Source organism: Orycteropus afer, unplaced genomic scaffold (assembly GCF_000298275.1).
Source record: "Orycteropus afer afer isolate SDZICR_OR568_19922 unplaced genomic scaffold, OryAfe1.0 scaffold00009, whole genome shotgun sequence".
NCBI lineage: Eukaryota > Metazoa > Chordata > Mammalia > Tubulidentata > Orycteropodidae > Orycteropus > Orycteropus afer.
In genome coordinates, this window is record NW_006921596.1 from 19212104 (window position 1) to 19237794 (window position 25691).

Below are 25691 nucleotides of genomic sequence, written 5' to 3' on the forward strand. Positions count from 1 at the left end.
AAAACCTAAGAAAGTGAGGTCAGAGAGGGACACATCCTTGCCCAGAGTCACACAGTGAGTTAGTGACAGGAATACAGTTACATGCTGTTTGCTCCCAAACAACCTTCCCCTGGATCAGGCAAGGACCCGGGGAGGCCTGGGGAAGACCATGTTTGCAGGGCGGATAAGTGTTGCAGGCAGAGCTGCTAATCACAAGCATTGCTTGGTGGCCAAGCGTGCTAGAGTCCTAAAGACTCAAGCCTCAGTTTCCTCCTCCGTGGAATGGAGGTCTAGAGAAGGCCGAGTAAGGTGTTGCACGTACCTTCCTCTACTTTTGGACATGCCAGATGCCTGGTTGTCAGAGGTCAATCTTTTTTTTCTTCTTTTTTTAAAACGTTGTATTGAAAATATACCTAACAAAATACATATGTACAATTCAGTGCCCTTGTTTACCTCCTCAGGTTTGGCAAGCATTCTTGCTATCTTTTTCCAAGTCATTTCAGGACCATCAACATAAAGTCAGTGTAGAGGTCATTCTTTCACCATAGTGACAATGGCATGCACTTTATCTTAGGCAGGAACCAGGTCTTGGAGGAGACCCCTGCATAGGCATGGATCCCTGGGGGACCCTTCTCCTCTGCCTCTGCCTCGTGACTTCTCAGAGCGGGATAGCGGGTAAGGGGCTCCGTTGAACTGGGGGGCAGTCCTAGCCCAGCCACACTGCTGTGATGTGAAGGGTGGAAGCCTCAAAGCAAAGAAGATGGGAAGGGGGCCACGTGGACCTCCTGTGAGGCAGCAGCATCGGTGAACTAGGAGTCAGGAGGCCTTGGGGCTGGGGTGCTGAGGACGGGGGTTAGGGTGGAGGTCTGACTCTTGCTCCCTACAGAGGCTTCACAGGAGGTCCGGTACTTGATCATGAAAATGGAGATGATGGCCAGGAGACGAGATGCATATCCTTATTCTCAGTGAGTTGGGTGTCCCTCCCTTACACTTAAGAGTCAGTCCTGACGCCCACCCTAGCCTACATCTTGAATCTGTGGTCCAGGATTGGTCCAGTGAACCAATCAACCCATTCACTTATTCAACCTGCATTTATCGACTACCTGCTGTGTGTTTGGCACTAGGCTCTAGCAATTCAAGACAGATGTGTCCCTGCCCTCCTAGAACTTGTCTTCTGGGGTGGACTTGGGTGTGCAGAATATGTCTCTGCCTTTTTTCTGGGAAGGGGCTCCTAGACTCTGGCTGGGTTCTCCTGGGTCAGTGACTCAAAAGCTGAGCAACGTTAATGACTGACCAGGACGGAGAACTTCAGCTGAGGAAGCACTTCACTCAGCAGAGAGGGTGGGGAGAGCTGTCAGAGAAGGCTTCCTGGAGGAGGTGATGACAAATTGGGACCTGACAGGAGTTCATTGGGAGAAGGAGATGGGTCGGTTGGGGAAGTCAGGGTTTGCCAGGTGGAGGGAACTGTGTGCACAAAGATCAGGAGTGACTAGGTTATAGTGTGTCCCCTGAGGCTGTCTAGAGCCTTTTCTCACCTCCACTCCCTGTTCTGGACTCGACTCTCTCTGACCAGCTCCCAGGCCCGCACATCTGTTCACAGCCTGGAGGAGAGCCTGCTGAACATCACCATTGAGGGCAGCAGTGTGACAGAGCAGACACCTCAGGCCACCATCCAGTCTCTAGCCTTGAAGCTGGACTGCAACTTCACTGGCCTCTCACTGAGCAGCACTACTCTGCAGGGGGTCCCTCAGGTCAGGGGAGGCGGAGGATGGGGGTGGGTGGTGGCCAGCTGTCTCCAGCCTCAGAAATCCTCTTTGCCCAGGTCTGTCCTCACCTTCGGAACACAGGTTCTGCCCCAACTAGCTGTGCCTGGCCTCCTCTGTAAAATGGGGCTGAAATTCTGCATGTGAACAAAGGGAAGGGTAGGGCTTTGTGGCCCCTCAAGGGCAGTTTGGGGTAGAGGGCAGGGCCCTAGGTGAGGTAGTAGTGGGCAGGCCAGGGAGTCCTGTCCCCATTGTGGTGCCCGCTGGGTACCTGGCCCATGTGGAACGCTGGGGTGCAGAGACACACAGGGGTGGGGATAGGAAGGTAGCAGTGGGAAAGCTGTCCCCCCAAAACCAAACTGCCATTGAGTTGAACCCTACTCATAGCAACCCCTCCTTGGGTTTCCGAGGCAGTATCACTATGGAAGTAGATTGCCCAACCTTCCTTCTGGGAATGGCTGGTGGGTTTAAACCACCAGCCTTCTGGTCAGCAGTCAAGTGTCTTAGGCACTATGCCACCAGAGCTCCCTGGGAAAGCCGTCAGGTGGTGTAAATAATCCAAATTCAGGATCCAACCAGCATGGAGCACAGGTCTGGGATCTTAGGCAACTTGGGAGAAGGTGCAGCCTGGGAGGAGGGGGTTCTGCAGGCCAAGGTTCCAGGGTGGGAAGTGTCCGGAGCAAGGGCTGTCTGGGGAGTGGGGGCTGCGAAGGTGGGGCCAGGTCGCCTGGCTCAGCATGTCTGTGGCCTCCCCAGGCCAGGGCCCCGCACTCCATGCAGTTCCCAGCCGCGCTGACCCAGGAGGTCTGTGGGAGGCAGGCTCGCAGCCACAGGGAGCTCCGCCTCATCTGTGTCTACTTCTACACCACCTTCTTCTTCCAGGTCAGCACCCATGGTGGGCCGAGGAGGGCCCGGCCTCTGGGCGGGGACCAGCCCTGAGGGAGACAAGGGTCAACTGGACAGCTGGGCCAACCACTGCCCCTCTCTGCCTCAGTTTTCCCATCAGCTTTACCAGAATGGTTGGGCAGCACGATTACAATCTGCAAATAAGGCCCATCCCTGGAAGAAGGGGCAGACGAGAAAGTGACACGGTCCCTGCCCTTAGAAAGCTCTCTGTCTCGATATTGATATTTAGCGTAGGACCTCAGAGACTTGATTTTAGCTCAAGGTTGATTGTAGCCAGAAAAATGCAAAGTGCTGACAAGTCAGGATGGGGTCGAGGTTGTTCCCAATGGGTGGTCCAGGAGGGCTTCCGGAGAAGGCAATTTTTCACCCTGGCTTTGAAAGTGAGTTGGGTGCTGGTGAGGTGAAGGGTACGAGGCTGGAAGGCATTAAACAATTGAGAGGTGGAGCAGGGGCTCCTGAGACAGTAGCTTTCCAGGTGGCTGGCCTGAGCGGTACATGGGAGGAGCACACTTCATGTTCTCATCCCAGAAGGGGGACCTGAGGAAGGGGTCCTCTCAGACTTCATCCAGGGTCTCCCTGTGTCCCCTGCAGTTAGCTCTTCTTTCCACTGCCCTTCCAGGACAAGTCCAACTCATCTCTACTCAATGACTATGTCCTGGGGGCCCAGCTTGACCACAACCACGTGAGAAACCTCGGGGAGCCGATCAACATCAGCTTCTGGCACAACAAAAGTCTGGTACTGTTGGGGCGCTCCCATTCACACCCCACTTCTGCCCCTCTGCGGCTATCTTCTTGAATATTGGTGTGACCAAACCTGTGGCGCCATCTTGGAAATAAACTTAGAATCACAGAAAGGTTTTGAAGTCTTTTAAATCCATCACACTGTGAATATTCCTGTCTAACAAATAATCCTCACCCACGTTGAGAGAGAGCTTTTACTCCTTGTGTTAGTCAGGATTCTTCCAGATGCAAGTGGCAGAAAACAAACTCAAGGCAGCTTAAGCACAAAGGTCGTTTATTGACTCAAGCAACTGAAGCGTCCAGGGGTTTCCTAGCTTCGGGCATGGCTGGGTCCAAGGACAGATGCATGTCGTCATGGCTCATCTCTTTCTGTCTCTCAGCAATGTTTTCCTGCTTTGACTTTCTGCTCTGTGGCAAAATGGCTGCTGAAGGCTTCCTTCCTCTCTTCCCAGCAGGCTTTTCTGTACCAAACCAGGGCCCCAGAATGGAGTCTTAAATGTCCAAAAGGGTCACGTGTCCATCTCTGATCTAGTCTTTGTGGCCAAGGGGATGAAATGTGTGTTGGCCGGGTCTTGACTACCTTTGGCCCCCACAAGCCTGGACTCTGATCCATAGTCCCTGCCCTGAACGCTTTTGACTGACTCTCACTTCTCTCTTCAGGAAGGCTACGTGCTGACATGTGTCTTCTGGAAGGAGGTAGCCGACGACGAAGACCACTGGGGGGCCTGGAGCTCTGAGGGCTGCCACACAGAACAGCCCTCACCTGCTCAGGTGCTTTGCCGTTGCAATCACCTCAGCTACTTTGCTGTTCTTATGGTATGTGTGTGTCCAGTTTGAGTAGGGCAGGGTCAGAGCTGCAGAGGACCCCCCATCCAAGGCAGAGGAGCAAGGCAAAGAGACAGAAAATCCAACTCAAATGGGCTTAAGCAAAAAAGGAAACTGATGGGCTCATGTTCCCCAAAAGGCTTGGTCAGACTTTAGGCATGGCTTAATCTAGGGGCTCAACCAGTATTGCCCAGCTAGTACTGTCTTTGTCCCTCAGCTGTGCTTGACTGGAGGCAGGATCTCCCCATGAGATGATAAGACTGCTGGCACTTCCAGGCTCATGGCCTACTGCCTTTCAGGCTGATGGAATGAGAGCTTCCATTTCCCAGTTTGCCAGCCAAATTCTGCCAGATTGAGCCCACCAGCCTAGCAAGTGTCATGTGTCCCTCTCTGAACCATCACTGTGGGCAGGACGAAGGGGAGCCTTGCCTGGTGCACCTGCCTGCACATAGTGTGAAGAGTGATGGGGCCATCCACGTGCATGGTGTTGGGGAAGGGAGCTCCCCCAGAAAATGGAGGCTCTCAGAGGGGAAGAAGAGATGGAGGCTTGGCAAACAAAAGCCATGTCTGCCATGGTCTTGTTCAAGCCAGGACTGGGGCTGGGATTATGAGGAAGGGAGCTCAGAGCTGAGATCTTGGGAGGTGTCTCTCATTGAGCCTTGGGAGGGGTCACCATGCCTCTCCTGGCCTCCAGCCCTCCTTTACCTCCCACAGCAACTGTCCCCAGCCCCAATTCCTGCAGAGTTGCTGCCACCTCTCTCATACATCTCCGTTGTGGGCTGCAGCATCTCCATTGTAGCCTCACTGCTTACCATCATGCTGCACTTTCATGCCAGGTATTCATTCCCCTGACGCGTGTCTGGCCTGTCCGCCCCACTGCTGCTCACCTTCCCTTCTTTCCGATGTGGTCCCCAGAGTGAGTTGGGCTTCTCCAGAGGGCAGAGGCCAGCAGGCTGGAGACCTACCTTGCTGCGTGGCTGCTGTTGGATCCCTACCCCCTTTTGGCCTCAGTTTCCCTGCTACAGTGTGTCTATGAGCCCAGGGGGTGGCCCTTCTGGGTGGTGTCCCCAAGCCATGGAGGGCTGTGCTCACCTGCAGGAAGCAGAACGAGTCCATGACACAAATCCATGTGAACCTGCATGCCTCTGTGCTGCTCCTGAATGTCACCTTCCTGCTGAGCCCTGTGCTGGCTGTGCCACCTGGGCCTGGGCCAGCGTGTATGGCATTGGCTGCCATCCTGCACTACGCATTGCTGAGCTGCCTCACCTGGATGGCCATTGAGGGCTTCAATCTCTACCTCCTCCTCGTGCGTGTCTACAACATCTACATCCGCCGATACTTGCTCAAGCTCTGCGCAGTCGGCTGGGGTGAGCACAGACCACTGACTTCCTGAGGCCTCCAGCTGTGCAGGGCACCAACCCCCCTTTCTGTTCTCTTCCTTCTCTTCCTCCTCCTCATCACTGGGACCACTGTTATGACCAGCAGCCGTGATCCCAATCAACACTCCACCACTACTTCCCATGTTACTATTTTCGTCAGCATATGATCCCACTCTCCATCAGACATGACCTTCCAGAACATACCCATGTGAGTGTCTCAGTCTGCGGCAGGCTCCCTGGCTCTGGTGGAAGGGCCACATGGCCTGGGGCTCTGGAATGGTGCCCTGTAGGCAGGACACTGGCTGTGGGGTGAAGAGGGAGCTATGGTTTAGATGGGGAGCTTTCTCAGGGGTTTGCCACATGTCTTCTGCTGGATCTGAAATGTCTCCTGCAGGGGCAGAATCATGTTCTACCCCAGGCAACCCTAGGGAGCTGTGGAACAGGCTTCAATGCCCACTCACTGGCACCACACAGCTGTCATGAACCCGCCTCACCCTCCAGCTCTCAGGCCCCTTGAGGTAGCTTAACTCTGCTCTCCTCCCTTCCAACCACCTCACTTCGTTTGCCCTGGCTTGCCACCACCACCATCATCACTATCATCAGCGCCATCACCAGTACCATAACCTCCACCACCAACAGCACCATGGCTACTACCTCCACCAGTTAGGCTACATCCCCACCTCCCCTCCATCATCAGTACCATCTTCACCCTTGTCTTCACCACCATCTCTGTGACTGCAGTCACTGGCACCACCATCACCATTCTAGTCCCTTTCTTTATTATTTCTATTTCTTACCAGTTCCCCAACTATCTCTCCCATTAGCCTCTGCCACCGTCTCCCCAGTTTGACCACTATTACCACCACTACCATTCTGCCCATGAGCCATCACTGACATCATCATGGAACCCCTTACAAGATGGCCAGGCAGATTGCTCTGAAGCTGGACCACATGACAGGGGCTGGGGGCTCAGAACTGTCTCCAGCCCCTTTATCCACTTGGATTCTATCTTAGCAGCCCGAGGGACCCAGGGCCAGCCCCTCTTCAGGGTCTCCTGAGCTTCTGTCCCACCCCTCAGGGGTCCCAGCTGTCCTGGTGCTGCTGCTCCTAGCTGTCAAGAGCTCAGTGTACGGACGCCACATGATCCCACTCTCCATCAGTCGGAGCAATGGCACAGACTTCCAGAACATACCCATGTGAGTGTCTCAGTCTGCGACAGGCTCCCTGGCTCTGGTTGAAGGGCCATGCGGCCTGGGGCTCTGGAATGGTGCCCTGTAGGCAGAGCACTGGCTGTGGGGTGAAGAGGGAGCTATGGTTTAGATGGGGAGCTTTCTCAGGGGTTTGCCACATGTCTTCTGCTGGATCTGAAATGTCTCCTGCAGGGGCAGAATCATGTTCTACCCCAGGCAACCCTAGGGAGCTGTGGAACAGGCTTCAATGCCCACTCACTGGCACCACACAGCTGTCATGAACCCGCCTCACCCTCCAGCTCTCAGGCCCCTTGGGGTAGCTTAGCCTGTACTTAGCTCTGCTCTCCTCCTTTCCGACCACCTTACTTCACTCGTCCAGGCTCCAGCCTCTCCTCACCTGTGGTTGACACATGATACTACTCAGTTCCAGTGCCCACTGCCTCCTGCACCTCCTTGTCACTCTCACTACCTCCCCCAGGTCAAGTGTCCACATCTGCTCCACACCTGGTCCAGTGAGGGAGGCAGCTGGGTCCTGGCTCTGTCCACTCAGCAGGCCTTGGGTGGGGCAGATTCTCTGAGAAGGAAGTGAGGATGGGGCAGCCCCTGAAACCCTCCTAGTTAGAGAAGGGTGTGTTGTGAGGCTGGGGATGGGGATGGGGGAAAGGAGAGGGGACCAAACACCCCAGGACTGGTTCTGCATGTGTGTGGGGAGGGGCACTGGCAGAAGCAGCAGAGGCTTCTAGGGGGGGCTTGTGTGGGGGACAGACGACCCCACTGTTTTCTTTGACTGATGGCAACCCCATGTGTGCAGAATAGAAATGAGAATCATAGAAATTTCAAGGCTGTGACCTTTTGGAAGCAGGTCACCAGGCCTATCTTCCTAGGCAGCTCTGGGTGTGTTTGAACTGCCAACCTTTTGGCCAGTAGTTCAGTGCTTATCTGTTTGTGCCACCCACTCTAAACCAAGACCAAACCCACTGCCATCAAGTCAATCACAACTCGTAGCTACCCCCATTGGGTTTCTGAGGCAGTAAATCTTTATAGAAGTAGATTGCTCCGTCTTCCTTCCACAGAGTGGCTGGTGGATTTGAACTCCCAGCCTTCTGGTTAGGAGTCAAATGCCTTGTGTCACTCAGGGCATTTTGTTTGTGTGTTTGTTTGTTTTTTTACATTGTGAAAAAGTCTAACAGCCAAACATAGACTAGCAAAGTAACCCTGTAGAGCCGTCAGCAGCAGTTGTCCTCTTTCCTTCCTTGGCTAAGGAAAGTTCGAGATGGTTGGACTGACTCTGTGAAGGCACCTGTGTGAGCACCTGTTGTGAGTCTGTTTAATACTCACAACAAGGAGTAGGTCCTATTGTCTGTCCTATTTTACAGTTAAGGAAACTGAGGCACAGACAACTTAAGAACCTGCTCAAGGTGACCCAGCTGGTTAATGTAGAGCTGGTGATTCCAAGCTGGCTGGTTCCGGATCCCAGCTCCCAGGCGCTGCCCTACGCAGCCCCCTCAGCAGAGTCAAGCGAGGGCTCTGGGGGCTGAGTGGAGGGGGGTTATTTCCTGTTATTGCCAGGGTGGGGCCTGGCTTCTCAGAGGAAGTGTGATGTAACATTCTTCAAGCATGTACTGTGTTATATAATGTGTGATATGGGCAGAAGAACATAAATGATGTCACCAGACAGGAAGCACATTAACCCACAGGTGTTAAAGAGAGCTCCCAGCCTGAAAACTAGCTTCTCCTCAGGGCTTTCTCACCCACACGCTCCTCTCAGAAAACCACTACCCTGATTTTGTGCATTTTATCCTTCTGCATTTTGGAAACCGTTTATGATTCCTAAACAAAAATGGCAGTAGAACAAAACCTTGAAGATAACTCAAATGCCAGCTGATAGGACACTGGATCAGTCAATCATGGTAGAGACACCAATAGGCTCTGATCTAGTGTGAAAACAGAGAGTCAGGGCTGCAGTCATCAGTCTGGGTGAATTGCCAAAAGAAGGCTGTGAGTGTAATGGCAGGAGCCCCCGGCAGGAGCCTGAGCAGTGATGGTGACAGTCAGGGGGACAGGCTCTGGGCTCAGGCCACTGATGGGACCACTTACTAGTGTCTTCATGAGCAAAGCACTGCACGTCTTAGAGCCTCACTTTCCTTGTCTTGGATGGAGTGATAAACTAGCGGTCCCAGAGGGTTGTCCTGAGGATTGAATGAGGTAATCCGAGTGAAGTGTTTAGCAGGGTGTCTCACCTGGTGTCTTGGGAGGCAAAGGGCATGAAGCGGCCAGGCCTTAGGGAGGGCCCAGGACCAGGCTTAAGGCCACCTCAGGCCTTTCTCTGGCTCTTCCCTTGGTCTTTGGCAGGATTTTCCTCCTGCTGTCTCTGCTTCCCAGTCCGTACATGGCGAGCCCCCCTCCACTGAGCCGTGGGTTGGCAGCACCCCAGGTGGGGGAGCAGCAGCTGTAACCTCTCCACCCACTGCTCAGGGAGGGACGTGCGGTCCAGTCTCAGTGGGGAGAGGAGGACATGGGATGGGACATCCTGTTGCATAAAGATGGTGATAACCATGTGGTAGGGTGAGAGGGCAGTTTCCAAGAAAGATGGTCCCAGGCAAGTGATCCAATGGGATATCCTGCAAGCTGGCATTTGGGCTGGCCTTGGAAGAGGAGAGCAGTTAAACAGATGTAGAGAGGGGAGGAAATTTTCAGGTGAGTAAAGGCATGGAGACATGGGAGAGACCATTGTGGCTGGAAGGGGGGGCATGGGAGGGCTTCTGGAAGGAGGCAAGGTGGCAGGTGAGCCCCATCATGACGGCCTGCCTGGAAAGCTGCTCCCAGGACTTTACCAAGTTTGTGAGGAGGAAGAAACAATGGGACCTGGGCCGGGAGATCAGACTGAGTGCAAGAGGCAGCCTAGAGGTGAGTGCACTCCTGCAGCCTTGGGGCCCCCCGTGACCCTGGCACTTCACCCCTCCCCTGCAGATGCTGGGTGCGGAGCCCCAAGGTACATGGCATCCTGGTCATGGGCTATGGTGCCCTCACGTGTCTTTTCAACCTGGTGGTGCTGGCCTGGGCGCTGCTGGCCCTACGCAGGCTGCGGGCACGGGAGAAGGCTCCAAGTGCCCGGGCCTGCCAGGATGCTATCACCGTGCTGGGCCTCACCATGCTGCTGGGTACCACCTGGGCCCTGGCCTTCTTCTCCTTCAGCATCTTCCTCCTGCCCCAGCTCTTCTTCTTCACCATCTTGAACTCATTCTACGGTAGGGCCTGTGGACGCCCTGGGGTCGTGGACAGGGGTGGGATGCTCACTGTCAAAGGGTTCCAGCTGAGGTGTGTGTGTGGGGATGGAATCCAGCCCTTGGCTCCACTTTTAAGCTGGGAAGGGGTTAGGTCTGCCCAGAGGAAGGGTTGGCCATCTAATTTGTGCAAAGGCACCCTGTGGGATAGCAGTGGCTGGGTCCTGGTATTCCTAAGTCCCGCTCCTCTGGCCTCCAATGGCGAGGGGTTTTGGGAATCACTCGTGGGCCACTTTGTTATTCAGTGCTGTCTACTCGATTCCAACTCCTAGTGACGCCATATGATAGAGTAGAACTGCCCCACAGAGTTTTCTTGGCTGTAATCTTTTTGCAAGTGAATCCCTAAGTCTTTCTCTCAGAGAGCCTCTGGGTGGGTTAGAACCTCCAACCTTCTAGTTAGCAGCCAAGCGTCACCAGGGCTCCTTTCACCCGCAGCCAGAGGTCCTTGGACTCTGGGGGAGGCCCCACTGCTCCCATGGCGCTCCTCCCATCAACCAGCCTTTGCTTGCAGGCTTCTTCCTTTTCCTGTGGTTCTGCTACCAGAAGTGCCGCATGGAGGCAGAGGCGGGAAGAGAGACAGGGGCGGGAAGAGAGACGGAGATGGGAAGAGAGACGGAGAAGTTCAGCTCCTCCCAGATGATGTAGCAGTCTGGACCCTCTTGACTTCAACCTCAACCTGTCCTACTGCCTGCAGCCCCAGACCCTGGCTCCCACCAGTGAAAGTAGCCCATTTGCTGCTGGATACCTGAGACCACTGTGCTCTCCAGGGAGATGATCCTAACTCTGTGGACTCTCTAGGCCCAGAGAGGCAGGACCTTCCCATGACATTCTATTCTGGGGTGGGTCCAAGCCTGCTTGGGGGTGCTGGACTTTGCCCTGGTGTCATGGGACCAGCTGGCCTGGCGTTCGGGCAGAGCACTGGTCCTGGAATCAGGAGGTCCAGTTTCAAGGCCTGACTCTGGGTCTCACTGAATAACCTTGGCCCTGCCACTGACCCTTGGTTTCTTGGTTTGTGTGCCATGGGGTGAGTGGTTCCAATCGTGTCTACCCCAGAAACTGTGAAGATTAAGTAAGACCAGGGTGGAAGAGGGTTGGGAGCAGGGTGGGGTACCCTCCACCTGCTGGCCGGGTGGAGCTCTCAGCCAGCCTGCTCTGGAAGCACTTACTAGGCTCTGCCACCCGCCTCCTGGGGAGAGCCTGACCGGACCCTGGCCCAGGGCCCAGCTCAGTGCTTGAAAAGTGTCTGAGAATTCGCTGGCCTATTTCAGGGGCCCCTTTTCCTTTAACCTTCAAACGACAATGACTACAAACCCTCACCTTCCAAAGATCAAAGTCTGGTCCTTGCCAGGGGCTTTTCCTCCAGTGCTCCCAAGGCCCCCACAGGCCATGTGGACCAGCAGCTGGGCCACTGGGTGTTCTTCAAGTGGGAGGAGAGCCCCTTTCTCCTCAAGTGAAGAAGCTAGGCCCCAGCGACCTGGCTGTGATGGTTGGATGGGCTGGAGTTTCGTCTGGCGAGCGTGGAGGTATGGGCTGTAAAGCCCAGTTGCTGAGAATTATCATTGTCCTTTACCTATCCAGGAGCTCTGGTGGTATAGTGGTTAAAGTATTTGCTTGCTAACCAAATGGTTGGTGGTTTGAACCCACCAGCTGCTCCACGGGAGAAAGATGAGGCAGTCTGCTTCCATAAATTTATATAGCCTTGGAATCCCCATGGGGCAGTTTGACTCTGTCCTAAAGGGTTGCTATGACGGGACTGGGTTAGGGTTAGGGTTGGCTTTTACCTGTTTGGCCACATTGGAAACCAGCACTTATGACAGCAGTGCCCTTCCTAGGCACACCAGGGGATGAAGTCTGCTTGTACTCAGAGGCCTTGGAGCCTGGAAATGCAATCACTTTTCTTTGGGCAAGAAGCCGCAGTTAGAGAGGCCCAAGTTTCCAGGACTGTGCTCATGGAGTGAATGGCAGGTGGAAACACCAGCTCTATTTACATGGCTGTTTCCCTCTTTCTCTGATGCAACACCTAGGAATTTTTGACTTCAGGGTAACTGACTAAAGGGGGCTCCCAGAACCCCACCTCAGTTATCGGATAGGTGTTTAATGAGCTTGAAAGCCACTGAGAGGAACCAAGCCCGATTCCCTTTTTCCTTTGGTGATCTTGTGCCCTGTGCACATTTCTGATGCAAATAGCTCTTCACTAGGTGGTGAAGGGAGTAGGCACTGGAGCCAGACTGACGGGCCTCAAATGCCAGCTCTGCCATGTGGTAGCTGTGTGACCATGGGCAAGTCACTTACCCTCTCTGTGCCTTAGTTTCTCCATCCGTAAAATAAGGGCATTTAATCTGAGGATTAAAGATTTACTCTCCATAAAAAGGTTTAGCGTCAGGGCTCAGAAAATGATGGTTATTACTATCTAAATTGTTAACATGTTGGGCTGCTAACCAAAATATTAGAGCTTTGAACTCACCCAAGGTGCCTTGGGACAAAGGCTTGGAGACCTGCTTTGGAAAAATTGGCCATTGGATACTCCGTGGGAAAAACAACAGCAACAGCAAAAGCCTACAGACCACTGTGACACTCCTGGGGTCATCATGAGTCAATTCCAGCTCCACAGTAACTGTTTTTTAAATTGCTGTCATTAGTATGTTTGCTATTATTATTAACAGTGTCGACCGGGTCTCAGAGGCCAACCGGTCAGTCCCGGGGCCAGGTCTGCTCAGCACCGCAGGCCCAGCTCCTGAGGTGCATCCACCCCGCCTCGGCTTTCTCAGTGTCCCTCTTTCCACAGTGTGGTCTCTGCTCCAGCCTCGCCGGCCATTTGTTCTGGAATATTGCCACCCCCCCAGCCTCCAGACCTTTGCCATATGCCCTCACACCTTTGGATGCATTTAAATTCCTCCTGGAGGCTCATTTGTCAGGGGTCTGATGATGGTTATTACTCTGATTACTCCCCACTCTCCCAGGAAGGTGTTTTCCCCACTCCGACTCCAGACAGAACACTATACCCTGCCATGGGGATGGGAGCCTAGCCCTGAGCTGTACCAGGATCCCGGCCTGGGGGTGGCCCCATTGTTAACGACGGTGCCCCGGGATCATGGGAACCTCTGGCTCCTCTCATGGGTGGCCCCAGGGAGATGTGGCCCAGGATCCCTCTGTGGCTGGGTCTGCAGTTCACTGAAGTAAGGCCTTCAGGCCTAGCCTTCCAGAGCCCACGGAACCCAGGGCTTCCCTCAGAAGGATGCGGCCACGGTGACATGGAGTGGGTCTGCTTGTAGGAAATGACACCAAGCTTGTGGCCCTGAGCCTCACTGGGGTCCAGGCTCTGGGCAAGAGCCACCTCCCAGAAATGCCCCACTGGGGGTGGGGCTAGGGGCTGAGGGTGAGTGTGCAGTGCCAGGCTGGGCCTACCCCATCGTCCCGTCTCTCCAAGCAGAGTCCTGACCTGGCACAGGTGGGAGGCTGGTCTAGCTCACCGGGCCTTCCAGCCTAGCGGGGCATGTGGGGCAGGCTGGAGATCTGGGGGGCACAGCTCAGGGTCAGGAGTCGCTAGGGAGGCGTTTGAGGAGACAACAGATAGATACCGAGGGGGGTAAGAGGCTGGGCCGTTTCTGTGTGACTTTGTTACTGCTATTTCAGAGAAGGGCTAATGTGTGTGTGTGGGTTGAAAGGGGGGTTACCAGATGAAATACAGGACACCCAGTGTTTAGGTCATACATTAAAAATTGTTCATTATCTGAAATTCAAATTTAGCTAGGCATAGTATATGTCTGTATCTATCTGTCTTTTTTATATTTTTTCCCTTCAAATCTGGCAACCTTAGTTGAAAGCAGCACTGGCTGAGGACTCCAGGGTGTGGACTCTCTGACTCTTCAAATCAGCCCAGGATGCTGAGTGGGCAGCCCCTGCCCACTGAGTGAGCCCACTGACTCCACCTGAGGCTCTTCTACCGTTGGTGGGTCTCTTAGGGAGGCAGGGAGCAAGGTGGCTAAGGATAGGGGGATCCCAGACAGCGTGGGTTCAAATCCTGGTTCCACCACTCTCTCATTAGGGACCTTGGCCTCTCTGATACCTAGGTTCCTTTCCTGTGAAATGGGGTTGTCCTAGTTGCTACTTCAGGGGTTGATGTAAAGGATCAGGAAGACAAAAGTGAGGGGCTTGTCCCAGTGGGCTGCATGACAAGTGAAGCTTACACATGGGTTGTTGTCAGTCACCTGTCCAGGGATGTCTTCAGAGCTCCCTCTAGGTTCCTTCTAACAGGGCTTGGCCAAGAGCAGGCCCTCCAGAGTGTGAGGTAATGCCTGGTTTGGTGCTGCACACTATAAAACCAAAGCCAAATCAAAGTCATTGCCATTGAGTCAATTCCAACTCATAGCAACCCAATGAGTATAACAGAATGTAACTGTCCATAAGGTTCCTAAGGCTGTAATCTTTATGGAAGCCAACTGCCACGTCTAAAGCAGCTGGTGGATTACAGCCCAGTGCTGGACACTGCCCACCAGGGCTCCTCTGCACAGTATAGGTTCTGTGTCTAAGACCATGTGGTAGGAGCCCCAGCCTAGAGAAGGTTAGAATGCAGTGTGTGAGGGTGAGGCTCTGCCTCTAAGCTGAGTGGATACAAGCAGGGCAGCCTACCCAGGCTGGGGTGGGCTGTCATTTCCCATAATGACCACCAGGGGTCAGGGTAGACCACGTCTGTCTTGCTCCCTGTTCCCAAGCTTAATGGAGGTAGGGCGCTCTGGTGGCACAGTGCATAAGTCATTTGACTGCTAACCAGAAGGCTGGCAGTTCAACCCACCAGCCACTCCTCAGAAGGAAGATTGAACAATCTACTTCCGTAGTGATACCGCCTTGGAAACCCAAGGAGGGGTCACCATGAGTTGGGACCGACTCTGCAGCAGTGAGTTTGGAGTTTTTCTTTGGTTGTTGTTTTTTAATGGAGGTCTGCAGAGGATAATGGGGGCACACACATCTCTGTGTTCTGTGAGGTGGGGCATTTCCAGAAAAAGTTTGCCTGGGGCCCTGGCTTGGCTTTCCTGACTCTGTTAAAGAAGAAAATTGTTATATCTCTCCATCTATCTGTTCTATCCATGTATTTGTCGATCAGTCCATCCACCCATCCACCCATTTGTCCCTTTGTCCATTTACTTGTCTGTTCATCCATTCATCCTTCTGTCTGTCCATCCATCCATTACTCCTTCATCTTCTATCTATCCATTTATCTAGTAATCTGTCTGCCCACCTATCCATCTGTGTACTATCTTCAATACATGCATTCATCCATCCTTTCATCCACTTGTCTGTCCACCTATCTATCCTAATATCTGTCCGTCCATAATTTATTTACTCATCCATCTGTCCCTTTATCCACCCATCCATCCGTCCATCCATCTACCCAGCCATCCATCCAAACATCTGTCCATCTGCCATCTGTCCATTCCACGGAGCCCATGTGTTAACAGAGCCAGCCATGCTTGGCCTGTGGTACTCCATGAAGGGAAAAGGCCCAGTCCCTGCTCTCTCTGAGCTTGTCGTCTGATAGGGCAGGTGATGCACCAGGTAGTGAGAACACAGTGTATGGATAAATTTGTGGTTAGTAGCCTTCAAGCTGGCTTTGACAACTTGTGTATGACGTGAACTTCTGTATAACAGGACCTCACGATGACCTTACGTAAAACAGAAGGGAATGGTGCCCATCTTCATGGTCATTGCTTTGTTTGAATCCATTGTTGTGGCTATTGGTTCACTCCATTTCACTGAGGGTTTCCATAAAATACAGGTCCCAAACTTCACATTTCATTATTTTTTTTTTTTTACATCACATTAGATTCCAAGACTTGGATAGGCAGGAAACTCAGCTATTGTTTGTGGTGAAGGCCCTTGGTGAAGGCCCATAAAATCTGGGAGGTTTGTGTTGTTCCTGGAAAGAAAGTGGGGAAAGGGCCCCTGGTTAGACTTCAGCCCATCATGGTCACTCATGTTCGAGCCCATGAAGTCTCTTATGTTGTCCCCTCCTTGTCTTGCCCCAGGCTTCCTGGAACAGGAAAGCTGTGCTGAGGCTGAAAAGCCGGTCTCTCAGAGGCACCCTGGCCCGTTCTTCAGGCTGTTCCCAGCAGGGGAAGCCTCTGGTCTTAGCAGGTCCTGGCCTTATTCCCCCACCCCAGGAGCTCAGGCTGCAGGCACACCAATCTTCCAGGAAGCCCAGAGCCTCTGGGCTTGCTGCTTCCTTAGGTGGACTGTTAGGGCGAGCGAGAAGCCTAGCCCAGCCTGGTGGGATGGTGGGGCTGGGAAGATTTCCTACAAGAGGAGATTTATTGAATAGGGTTGGGCAGGGGAAAGGCGAGGGTGAGAGGGGCTCAAGCAAAGGCTAGGGGTTGGAGAGGGGAGGGAGAGAGTGCAGACAAGGGCTGGGTGACCCTGGTGGCAGCTAGAGAAGCAAGAGGAGAAACCAGAGGGCTAAGGGCGGCCCAGATCAGGGAGCTGGGGCAGTAAGGAGATAGTGAAGGTCTTTGAGTAGGAGAGTCCCTGATCCAGCCTCCATCCTTCACGGAGACAACTCTGGAGCCCCTCAGAGGCCAGGAGGTCCTAGAAGAATCCAGTTCCTCTGCCCAAAGCAGCAACCTCTGTAACTCCTTTCTATTGGGGTTTCTAGCTTTCCAGCCTTACTCTGCCCGCCATCACTCCTGCTCCCAGCATCACCCCCAGACACACCGCCTGCACCCATGTCCTTGTTTCAGGCTCTGCCTGCATCTTTTTCTATGATTTCTAGGAGATACTAATGTATTCTGGGCACTGCTCCTTTGTCTGTTACATAATTGTAAATATATTATTCTCCCACACTGTGACCTGTCTTCTCATTTTTTAAAAAATTTTTATTGTGATGTGAGTGAAAGCTTACAGAGTAAATCCAGTTTCTGTTGTCTTTTGATGAACAGAAGTGCTCTGATTGAATAGTCTAATTGCTTAATCATTAGGTGGATTGACACAACAATGGGCTGGAACGTAGCAATGATTGTGAGTATGGCTCGGGACCTGGCAGTGTTTGGTTCTGTCATACATAGAGTGACTATGAGTCAGAGCTGACTTGACAGCACCTAAAACAACAACAGTTTTACTTTATAGTTAGGGCTTTGTGTGTTTGTTTAAGAAATCCTGCCCCACTCCAAAGTCAGGAAGACAGCCTTCTATATTATTGCCTAGAAGCGTTATAGCTTTTCACGTTTACATCTTTAATTCATCTGAAGTTAATTTTTGTGAATGGGATGTGCTATGGTCAGATTTCACTTTTTTTCTGCAGCTGTCCTTGTTGTTGTTGTTATTTGCCGTCGAGTCGGCCCCAACTCATAGCGACCCCTCCTTGGGTTTCCGAGGCAGTATCACTACAGAAGTAGGATTGCCCAACCTTCCTTCCGAGGAGTGGCTGGTGGGTTTGAACCGCCAGCCTTCTGGTTAGCAGTCAAGTGCCTTAGGAGCAGCTGTCCTAGTACCATTTATTGAAAAGTCAACTCTGTCCCCAGTGCTCTGAAATGCCACCTCAGTCATAAACCAGGGGCCACGTGTGTGGGCCTGTTGGTGAGCAAGTCTCTCTTTCCACACCATCCCACACCGTCTCTCACTTAAGTTTTGGAATCTTATCTGAAGAAGTTTCACACATTTCTGGTTAGATTTATCTAGGTACTGGATCTATTTTGAGGTTTCGTAAATGGTGGTTGTATTAGCTCTCTATTGATGTGTGACTGATTACCTCAAAACCTACTGGACAAAACAAAAGACATTCAGTAACTCTCAGTGTTGTGGGTCAGGAATCCAGGTGTGTCCTACCTGAGTGCCTCTGGCTCAAGGTCTCTGAAGAGGTTGTGGTCAGGTTGCTGGCCAGGGCTGTGGTCACCTTTGAAGGCCTGGTTTGTGGCAGTTTCCACTGGCTGCTTCATGACAAGGCAGCTGGCTTCCCCCAGAGCAAGTGGTCTGGGACAGAAGGAGAGAGAGGACCCAAGATGAAAGGCACAATCTTTTCATAACCAAATACCAGAAGTGATATCTCATGATTTCTGCCATATTCAATTAATTAGAAGGAAGTCACCAAATATATCCCCCAGTCATGGGGAGCGGTATGACTGTAAGAGGTGAGGACCATTGGGGGCTATCTTATAGGTGACTTTTTAGTATTTCATTTTCTAATTGCTTGTGACTATTATAAAGTTTGTACAATGATGATTTAATATATATATTTTAAATCCAGCAACCTTGCTAAACTCTCTTATTATTTCTAATAGTTTATCTGTAGAGTCTTTTGGGTTTTTGTGTATGCATTACATCATCTGTGAATAATGAAGTTTGTCTCTCCGATCTGTGTGTGTTATATTTTGTTCCCTTTCCTTACTCCACTGTCTAGGTCTTACCAAACAATATCAGGTAGCTGTGGTAACAGCAGGTGTTGTCCCTCAAAAATGTGTGCTGTAAATCCTAACCCCTATATCTATGGTTGTAATCCTGTCTGGGAATGGGTTGTCTTTGTTATGTTCATGAGACAGGATTATAGTAGGGTGTGTCTTGAGTCCAACTCTTTTGAGATATAAAAGAGATGAAACAAGCAGAGATGGGGGAAGGGAGATGCCAGCCCCACATGAAGATTACCCAGGAGCAAAAGCTCAAAAGAGACATGGACCTGCCTCCAGAGCCGATGGAGAAAGAAAGTATCCCTTCAAAGCCAGAGCCCTGAATTAGGACTTCTAGCCTCCTAAATTGTGAGCAAATAAATTTGTTTGTTAAAGCCAGTCACTTATGGTACTTTGGTTAAGGCAGCACTGACTAAAACAATGGGCTTCCCTATCTTGTTACCTACTAATCTCAAAGGAAAAGTTTTCCACAGTTTCACTTAATTATACTATAGTAGGTTTTTTTTTTTTTTTTTTTTTTAAATTCCATATACTCATATACTATATACATTATATCAGATTTAGGAAGTTCCTTCTGTTTCTAGTTTGGTAGGAGTTTGGTTTTTTTTTGTTGTTGTTGTTGTTGCAGTGTAGTAAATTACTTAGTATGGCTTTTCTACCCATAAGTCATTGTAAATTCAGTGGTGGAATGAGCAACTGAGGAGCTCCTGATTGTAAAGGATATCCACCTGGGTTATTTCTGTTGGGCGTGGCACAATGCAATGTTATGGGAGGCTCACTCTCAGGTGCTTAGAATTCTGTTATGAATGGTTGGTTTGACCACTCTGCCAAGCTCAAAAGGAGGCTTCCTAGAGGCAGAACTCTCTCTGACTGCTGGCTGAGGAAGATGTGCTACTGAAAGAGACACATGCTCCTGAGACACACATTGCTGGGAAAGAGATGCAAGAGACACGCATTGCTGAGCAAGACACCAAGGGACCAGCACTGCTGGGAAAGAGACTGTGAGAGACTGTTGGCTGAGGGACGGTGGGCTGGGAGAGAGACTGAATATATGAGGCAAATAAACCAGGGGCCAGCAAATTCTTTTCCTGAACTCAAATTGCAGCCTGGTGCTTCCCTAATAAACCCCATAATCTGTGAGTTCTGTGTGGCCACTGCAGCGAATTATAGAACCCAGGAGAGAGGTGGTGGTGCTTTGGGAGGAACAGTTGGAGAAAGGGCTGGAGGGAGGCAACATGTCTGGCCTTGCAGGAATAGGCTTTGGGCTATTGATGGTGATTCTGTCTTCCTCTTGTGGGATTAGAGGAGGTCAGAACATGTGGCCTCCTTGCCCTTTTTGCATTTGTAAATCATGAGTGGATGTTGAAATTTGTCAAACATGACTTTTGCTGATATTGCAATGACCATTAGAATTTTCTGCTTTGATCCACTAATTTTGGAATTGCATTGATATTTTTCCTAATGGTAAATCTATACTGCGCTTTTTAAATAAACTTGGTCATAATATTATCCTTTTATATATTACTAGATTTAGTTTGCTGATATTTTGTTTAGAGTTTTTGCCTCTGTGTTCTTGAGAAAGAGTAGCCTGTAGTTTTCTTCTTTCTCATATTGCCTTGCTGGGTTTGGTATCAAGATTATGCTAGTTTCATAAAATGAGTTTGATCCTGCTTAAAAGTCTGAACCAGCTTGGAATTACTGTTTCTTCCTAGAATATTGGGTAGAATTTGCCAGTTTTCATTGTGGGAAGAGTCTTGACTATGGATATAAGTTCTTGAATGTATAGGACTATTCAAGATTTCTATTTCTTCTTAAGTCACACAGGAATGTGTCAGGAATGTGCTTGAAACAGAAGTATATTTTACAATTGCTGTGTGTGTGAACATCTATATATGTTCATTAAGTCTAGTTTATTGAGTCCTTCAGATCTTCATAATTTTTTGTCTCGCCTCTCAAACTGGGAAAGGTGTTTTAAACCTGTTATGGCTGCTGATTTGTCTATTTTTCCATGCAGTCTGCTAAATAGGAGCCAACAGGCCACACATGTGGTCCCTGGTTTATGACTGAGGTGGCATTTCGGAGCACTGGGGACAGAGTTGACTCTTCAATAAGTGGTCGTAGGCAGCTAGAGGAAAAAAGTGAATTCTGATCATAGCACATCCCATTCACAAAATTTAATTTCAGATGAATTAAAGATGTAAACGTGAAAAGCTATAATGCTTCTAGGCAATAATATAGAAGACTGTCTTCCTGACTTTGGAGCAGGGCAGGATTTCTTAAACAAACAAAGCCTTAACTATAAAGTAAAAGATTCATCAACTGTTGTGGTTCTTAGGTGCTGTCAATGGCAATGAGTTTAGTCTGTTCAGTTTTGCCTTATGTATTTTCAGTATATGTTATTAGATGCATACAAATTTAAATTTTTTACATCCTCCTAGATAAATGAACATTTTATCATTATCTTTACCTCTGGTAATGCTCTTTGCCTAAAGTCTGTTTTGTATTAATATAGTTCATTTATAACCATTATAGTTTCTTTTTACTAGTATTTTTATCTTATTACTTTAAAATTGTCTTATTCTTTGCTATCACAGTAACAAAATTATCACACAAAATATATATTATTTGGTTCCACTATGGTCTGGAATAGAAGTGCCCCCTTGAGGATTCTGCCAGGCAGTTGGGGCACTTACAAGGTGGAAACCTTTCAGACCAAGTTCACGGCTTGAGGTTTCTTGACTGCTGTAGGCCGTCAGCCCTGGAGTGGCACTGTGTGTGAGGTCAATCTGTGACCACAACTTCTATGGTGGCTTCTTCTCCTTCTTTTTTTTCTTCTGCTATCCTCAGAACCTTTCTGGGCTCAGAGGGAGGAGGGATGACTTAGTTCTGGTTTACTCTGTCCCTGAAGATGGGGTCCCAACTACGTGGAGAGAGTCTGCATTGAGACTCCCCTCCCATGACTGGCTCTGGGCCTTGATTTCTGTTCTTGCCTGACAACCTCCAAACCTAAGCCCTACTGTATGGCATCTGCAAAATACCCTTCATCTAGAAGTGGCTCTGGTGGTTCTGTTATTTCACTTACCTCTCTGCATTCAGGTTTTCTCCTTAAATTTAGCCTGTTGCTGACTGTGATCTTTTTAGCTCTTCAGTGCTTTAAAATATTTGACACATATTTAGTGGGAAGGTTCACTGAAATATTATAGCCCAAGGGAAACAGAAATCTTTTTGTTATTTTCTGTCTTTTTTAAAAATTTTTATTGTGATTTGGGGTGAAAGTTTATAGAACAGATTCATTTTCCATACAGCAGTTCACATACACTTTGTCTCATATATTGAATGCAATTCCCCACAATGCAATAGCTCTCTTCCCACTTCCTCTCCATAGTTACCTCTTCCCTTGGAAATAGAAATCTTGAGATCAGTTTTAGATCCGCTGAAAGTGAGAGTCTGGGGGGACATACCCATCAAGTAACCATACTGTGTTGATTTTCAGAAAAGAAATGAGAGGACCGTTCCCTTTATAATAAGCACCAGTCTCTCCACACATCCAGCTTGTAGCTGGTCACCGTTTCTGTGCACCACTGCCAGCATGAAATAACCTTTGAGAAGACTGAGCTAGATACAGCAGACAAGAACTCAGGGAAGTTCAGGCACTTTCCCCTCCTTGGGGAAACAGGAAGATGGTGCCCAACTACTTGCACATCTCTTAGTGACCTTTGCTGTGTCCACTTGCCCTCCAAAGCTGCGCTAAGGGCCTCCCACCTCCTCTCCTCCACTTTGGATTGTTTACAAAATGAGGGGCTGTGTGGTGGCTGGTTAAGAGCATGGGCTCGAAAGCCAGGCTGCTGGGTGGAAATCTCAGTTCTCCCCCTTGGTAGATGTGTGACCTAGGGAAGTTACTTAACCTTGTTCCATGCTTGAGTTTCCAAATCTGCAAGTTTGACATGGTTACAATGGTAACTAAGTCCTAGGGTTGTTAGGGGTGTCAATGAGTTAATCATTGCAACACACTTAAAGGAGTGCCTGGTATGTAATGACTGGAAAGCGTCTGTTTTTTTTTTTTTTTTTTAAATGCAGTGATAAAGCCTGTTTTCCTTACCTCTCAAGGTCAATGAGAACAATGGAGCAATTATTATTATTGTTCTTGCTATTTTTAATCTAGTGCAGCCCCTTCATTCTATAGATGAGAAAGGGAGACCCAGAGGGAGCAGGGGGGCACTCAGCCAAGGCCACCCAGCAGGGGAAGCAGGACTCCAGGGTTCTAGTCCCTGCTCTGTCAGCACTGACTTGCTGTGTGACTATGGCCTAGTCTCTTCCCTCCCTGGGCCTCAGTTTCCCCGTGGGTGGAGGAAGGGCCAGTAACCTCACCTCCTGCTTTGAGCTCTGTCTGATCCTTGATGGTGTTATGACCACACCTTCGGGTCTGTATGAGGAGGTTTGGGGGTTGTGGTTGACAGTGTGACTCAGGGACTCAAAAGGCAGGGGCGTATGGGGAAGAGTGATGAAGGGAAACTTCTGGGGCCCACAGGCTTGAGCACATACAGCCTCAAACCAAGTGCTTGCTACTACACTTTTACCACTTCAGCAGGTGTTGCTTGACACATGTTTTGGGACTGCAGCTTCTTACGAGGGAGGAGTGGACCACAAAGCCTGGTGAGAACGTCCTGTAGCCCTTTGACTGCAGGTCTCTGAGCCCGCCTCAGCCCTGCCTTCGCTGAGCTAGGGAAGATCAGTTCTGGCCTCTAACTCTCTGCTGTTAGCCAATCCCTGTTCCCATCTGGGTCTCAGCCCCCCTCAGTCGGCTGGGATGGGGGTGGCGTAGATAAACCTCAGGCGTCTCCCCAGCCTGATCAGGGGGCTAATGTGTGGTCCGTGCCTCCTGCTGTGTCCTCATCTCCATCGGCTCCCATTGTTGAGTGGGCTCACTGGCCAACTGCCCCGACCACCTGGACACTGGGCCTCCTAGAGCCTCAGTGCTCCTTATCTGTGCTCCGCGCAGACCCCATGGCAGGGCTGGTATGCTGACCCCAGGAAATTTGCACAGGCATTGCCTCAAGGTCAGTGCTCAGTAAATGCAGGAAGTAAAACCCAAACTGCTAATGTTGCCTCCCAGTCCCCGATAGGCCTCAGGGGCTGAAGTCAGCTCCCAGACCCTGCACAGCCCACACCTCCACTCCCAGGGGAAGCTGGACTGGAGAGGACCTTGGGGTTGGTGTTGGCTGCAGAGCTGGTACTGCAGCACCTCTCCCATGGTGGTGGCTGCTGCTCACCCAGATCCTGTCCTGTCTCCAGCCCAACCTCCAGACTAGTATCATTTAGTTAAGGCCACCAGCCTACAGACAGTTAATTGCTGCCATTAACAAGACATTAAGACTTTATTGTGCAATTAATTAATAAAATTGGTGACTGCCAGAGCCAATTCTTTCGGCAGAGACTAATTTTATTAACCACTGTTCTTTCTAGCAAAGGCGAATAGCTGTGGGTTTACATCTGCTGAGGCCCTAGGAGAAAAAGATAATTGGCTAAGATTTATAGAGGGCCAATGCTGTACCAGGCGCTGTGTTTTAAAGACCCCATCTCATTCAATCTTTACTATGAGGTACTCTAGCTATTCCCACTTTACAGGTGAGGAAACTGAGTCCCAGCAAGGCAACGCTCCTCCCCAAGGTCACATAGCTGAGTTGTTGTCATTGTTAGGTGCCGTGGAGTTGGCTCTGAGTCAAAGAGACCCTGTGTGTGTACAACAGACCAAAACACTGCTCGTCCTGTGCCTGCCTCACCGTCCTTGCTATACCTGAGCCCATTGTTGCAGCCACTGTGTCAATCCATCTAATTGAGGGCCTTCCCCTTTACCATTGACCCTCCACTTTTCCAACCATGATATCCTTCTCCAGGGAATGGTACCTTCTGACAACATGACCAAAGTAGGTGAGACAAAGTCTGGCCATTCTCACTTCCAAGGAGCATAGCTGAGTGTTTGAGATCAAATGGATCCCAGTCTGTTGGACTTGAAAGGTTTTTCCTCTACAAAACCAAACAACCAATTGCTGTCGAATCGATTCCAACTCAATGGCGACCCCACATGTTTCAGAGAAGAACTGTGCACCATAGAGTTTTCATGGTTGTGACCTTCTATAAGGAGATCACCAGGCCTTTCTTCCAAGGTGCTGCTTCTTGGTGAGTTTGAACCATCAACCTTTCAGTTAATAGGCCAGTGCTTAACTGTTAACATCACTCAGGGACTCTTCTGTTTCCTTTTATGGTTGGAAGTCTCCTGAGACTGTGAGCTCAGGGGCTATTGCCTGAACTCCTGCCTCAACTTCTGTCGGAGGCGTGTGGACTCAGGTGTGTTCCCAGAGTGCGTCTCACTGCCTTAGTGATGCAGAGAGCCCTCAGGCCCTTGGACACATTCCTCCCTCTCAGCCTTTCTCTTCAAGGCACCAGCCTCCATCCTCAAGGTCTGGATCTTTCCTCTGCTGCTCACTTAGCTCTTCCATATCAGTAGCTCCTCTCCTGAGGCAGTAAGGAGTGATTTTAGTATCATGAATTGCCCTTCAATAATTATGGCACGTGACCCTGCTTGTTCAAAGCACAGATCGTGGTTGTCTTTAAAAAGCAATCCTTTTGAATTAAATAATAATAATAAAAAGACCAATGATCTTAAAGAAAATCTTCAGTTATTATTTGGCACATTTGGTTTATGGACTTGGACAAACTTAGTGAGAACGGAACTTGGACTTGCTTGTCTGAAGTTGGCAACCTGTCTCGGTTACCCTATCTCTTTTGACCAAACGGGCCAGGGTGGTGTTTTTCAGCCCTAAGAGAGAAGTCCTTTTTGCCTGTGGGGAAGTCAGCCTTTTTTTTCTCAGCCAACAGGCTCATACTGCAGCCCGGTCACTTGTTTTTCTAAATGTTATCAATGTTCTACACACACATCGTTTAAAAATAATCCTGGTTGTCTGGGGCAGGGGTGGAGGAAGACTGACCGCAAGCAGTACTAAGGAACTTCCGGGGAAGAGGGAAATGGTCTACTATCTTGATTGAGGTGGTTGTTACATGCGTGTACACGTTTTTCAAAAATCATCCACCTGAACCCTTAAAAGATGGAGATTTTATTACAGGTACATAAAGTTGATTGGAAAACAAAATCGAAACCAGGGCCACAAACATTCATTTATGTTGGGAATCACTCATATTCGTCTTCGGTTCTGAGTTCTGAAGCCTGTATTTTGCT

General features: G+C 50.2%; 1 protein-coding gene across 1 annotated transcript; it reads left to right on the plus strand.

The window, feature by feature from the left end:
* Positions 1 to 590: 590 nt before the first annotated feature.
* On the plus strand, positions 591 to 10712 carry ADGRG5 (adhesion G protein-coupled receptor G5). Its single transcript, XM_007948032.1, has 11 exons — positions 591 to 654; positions 866 to 925; positions 1540 to 1730; positions 2499 to 2624; positions 3268 to 3384; positions 4050 to 4205; positions 4929 to 5050; positions 5313 to 5581; positions 6672 to 6789; positions 9754 to 10031; positions 10579 to 10712. The coding sequence occupies exons 1-11, from the start codon at positions 591 to 593 to the stop codon at positions 10710 to 10712; spliced, it is 1635 nt and encodes a 544-aa protein (XP_007946223.1).
* Positions 10713 to 25691: the final 14979 nt, after the last annotated feature.

Bases quoted from the DNA above. Each gene is read 5' to 3' on its own strand.
- ADGRG5 (XM_007948032.1), top strand. From the start codon at position 591: ATGGATCCCTGGGGGACCCTTCTCCTCTGCCTCTGCCTCGTGACTTCT. The intron at 655-865 runs GTAAGGGGCTCC...TGCTCCCTACAG, and splicing joins TTCTCAGAGCGGGATAGCGG to AGGCTTCACAGGAGGTCCGG. The intron at 2,625-3,267 runs GTCAGCACCCAT...CTGCCCTTCCAG, and splicing joins ACACCACCTTCTTCTTCCAG to GACAAGTCCAACTCATCTCT.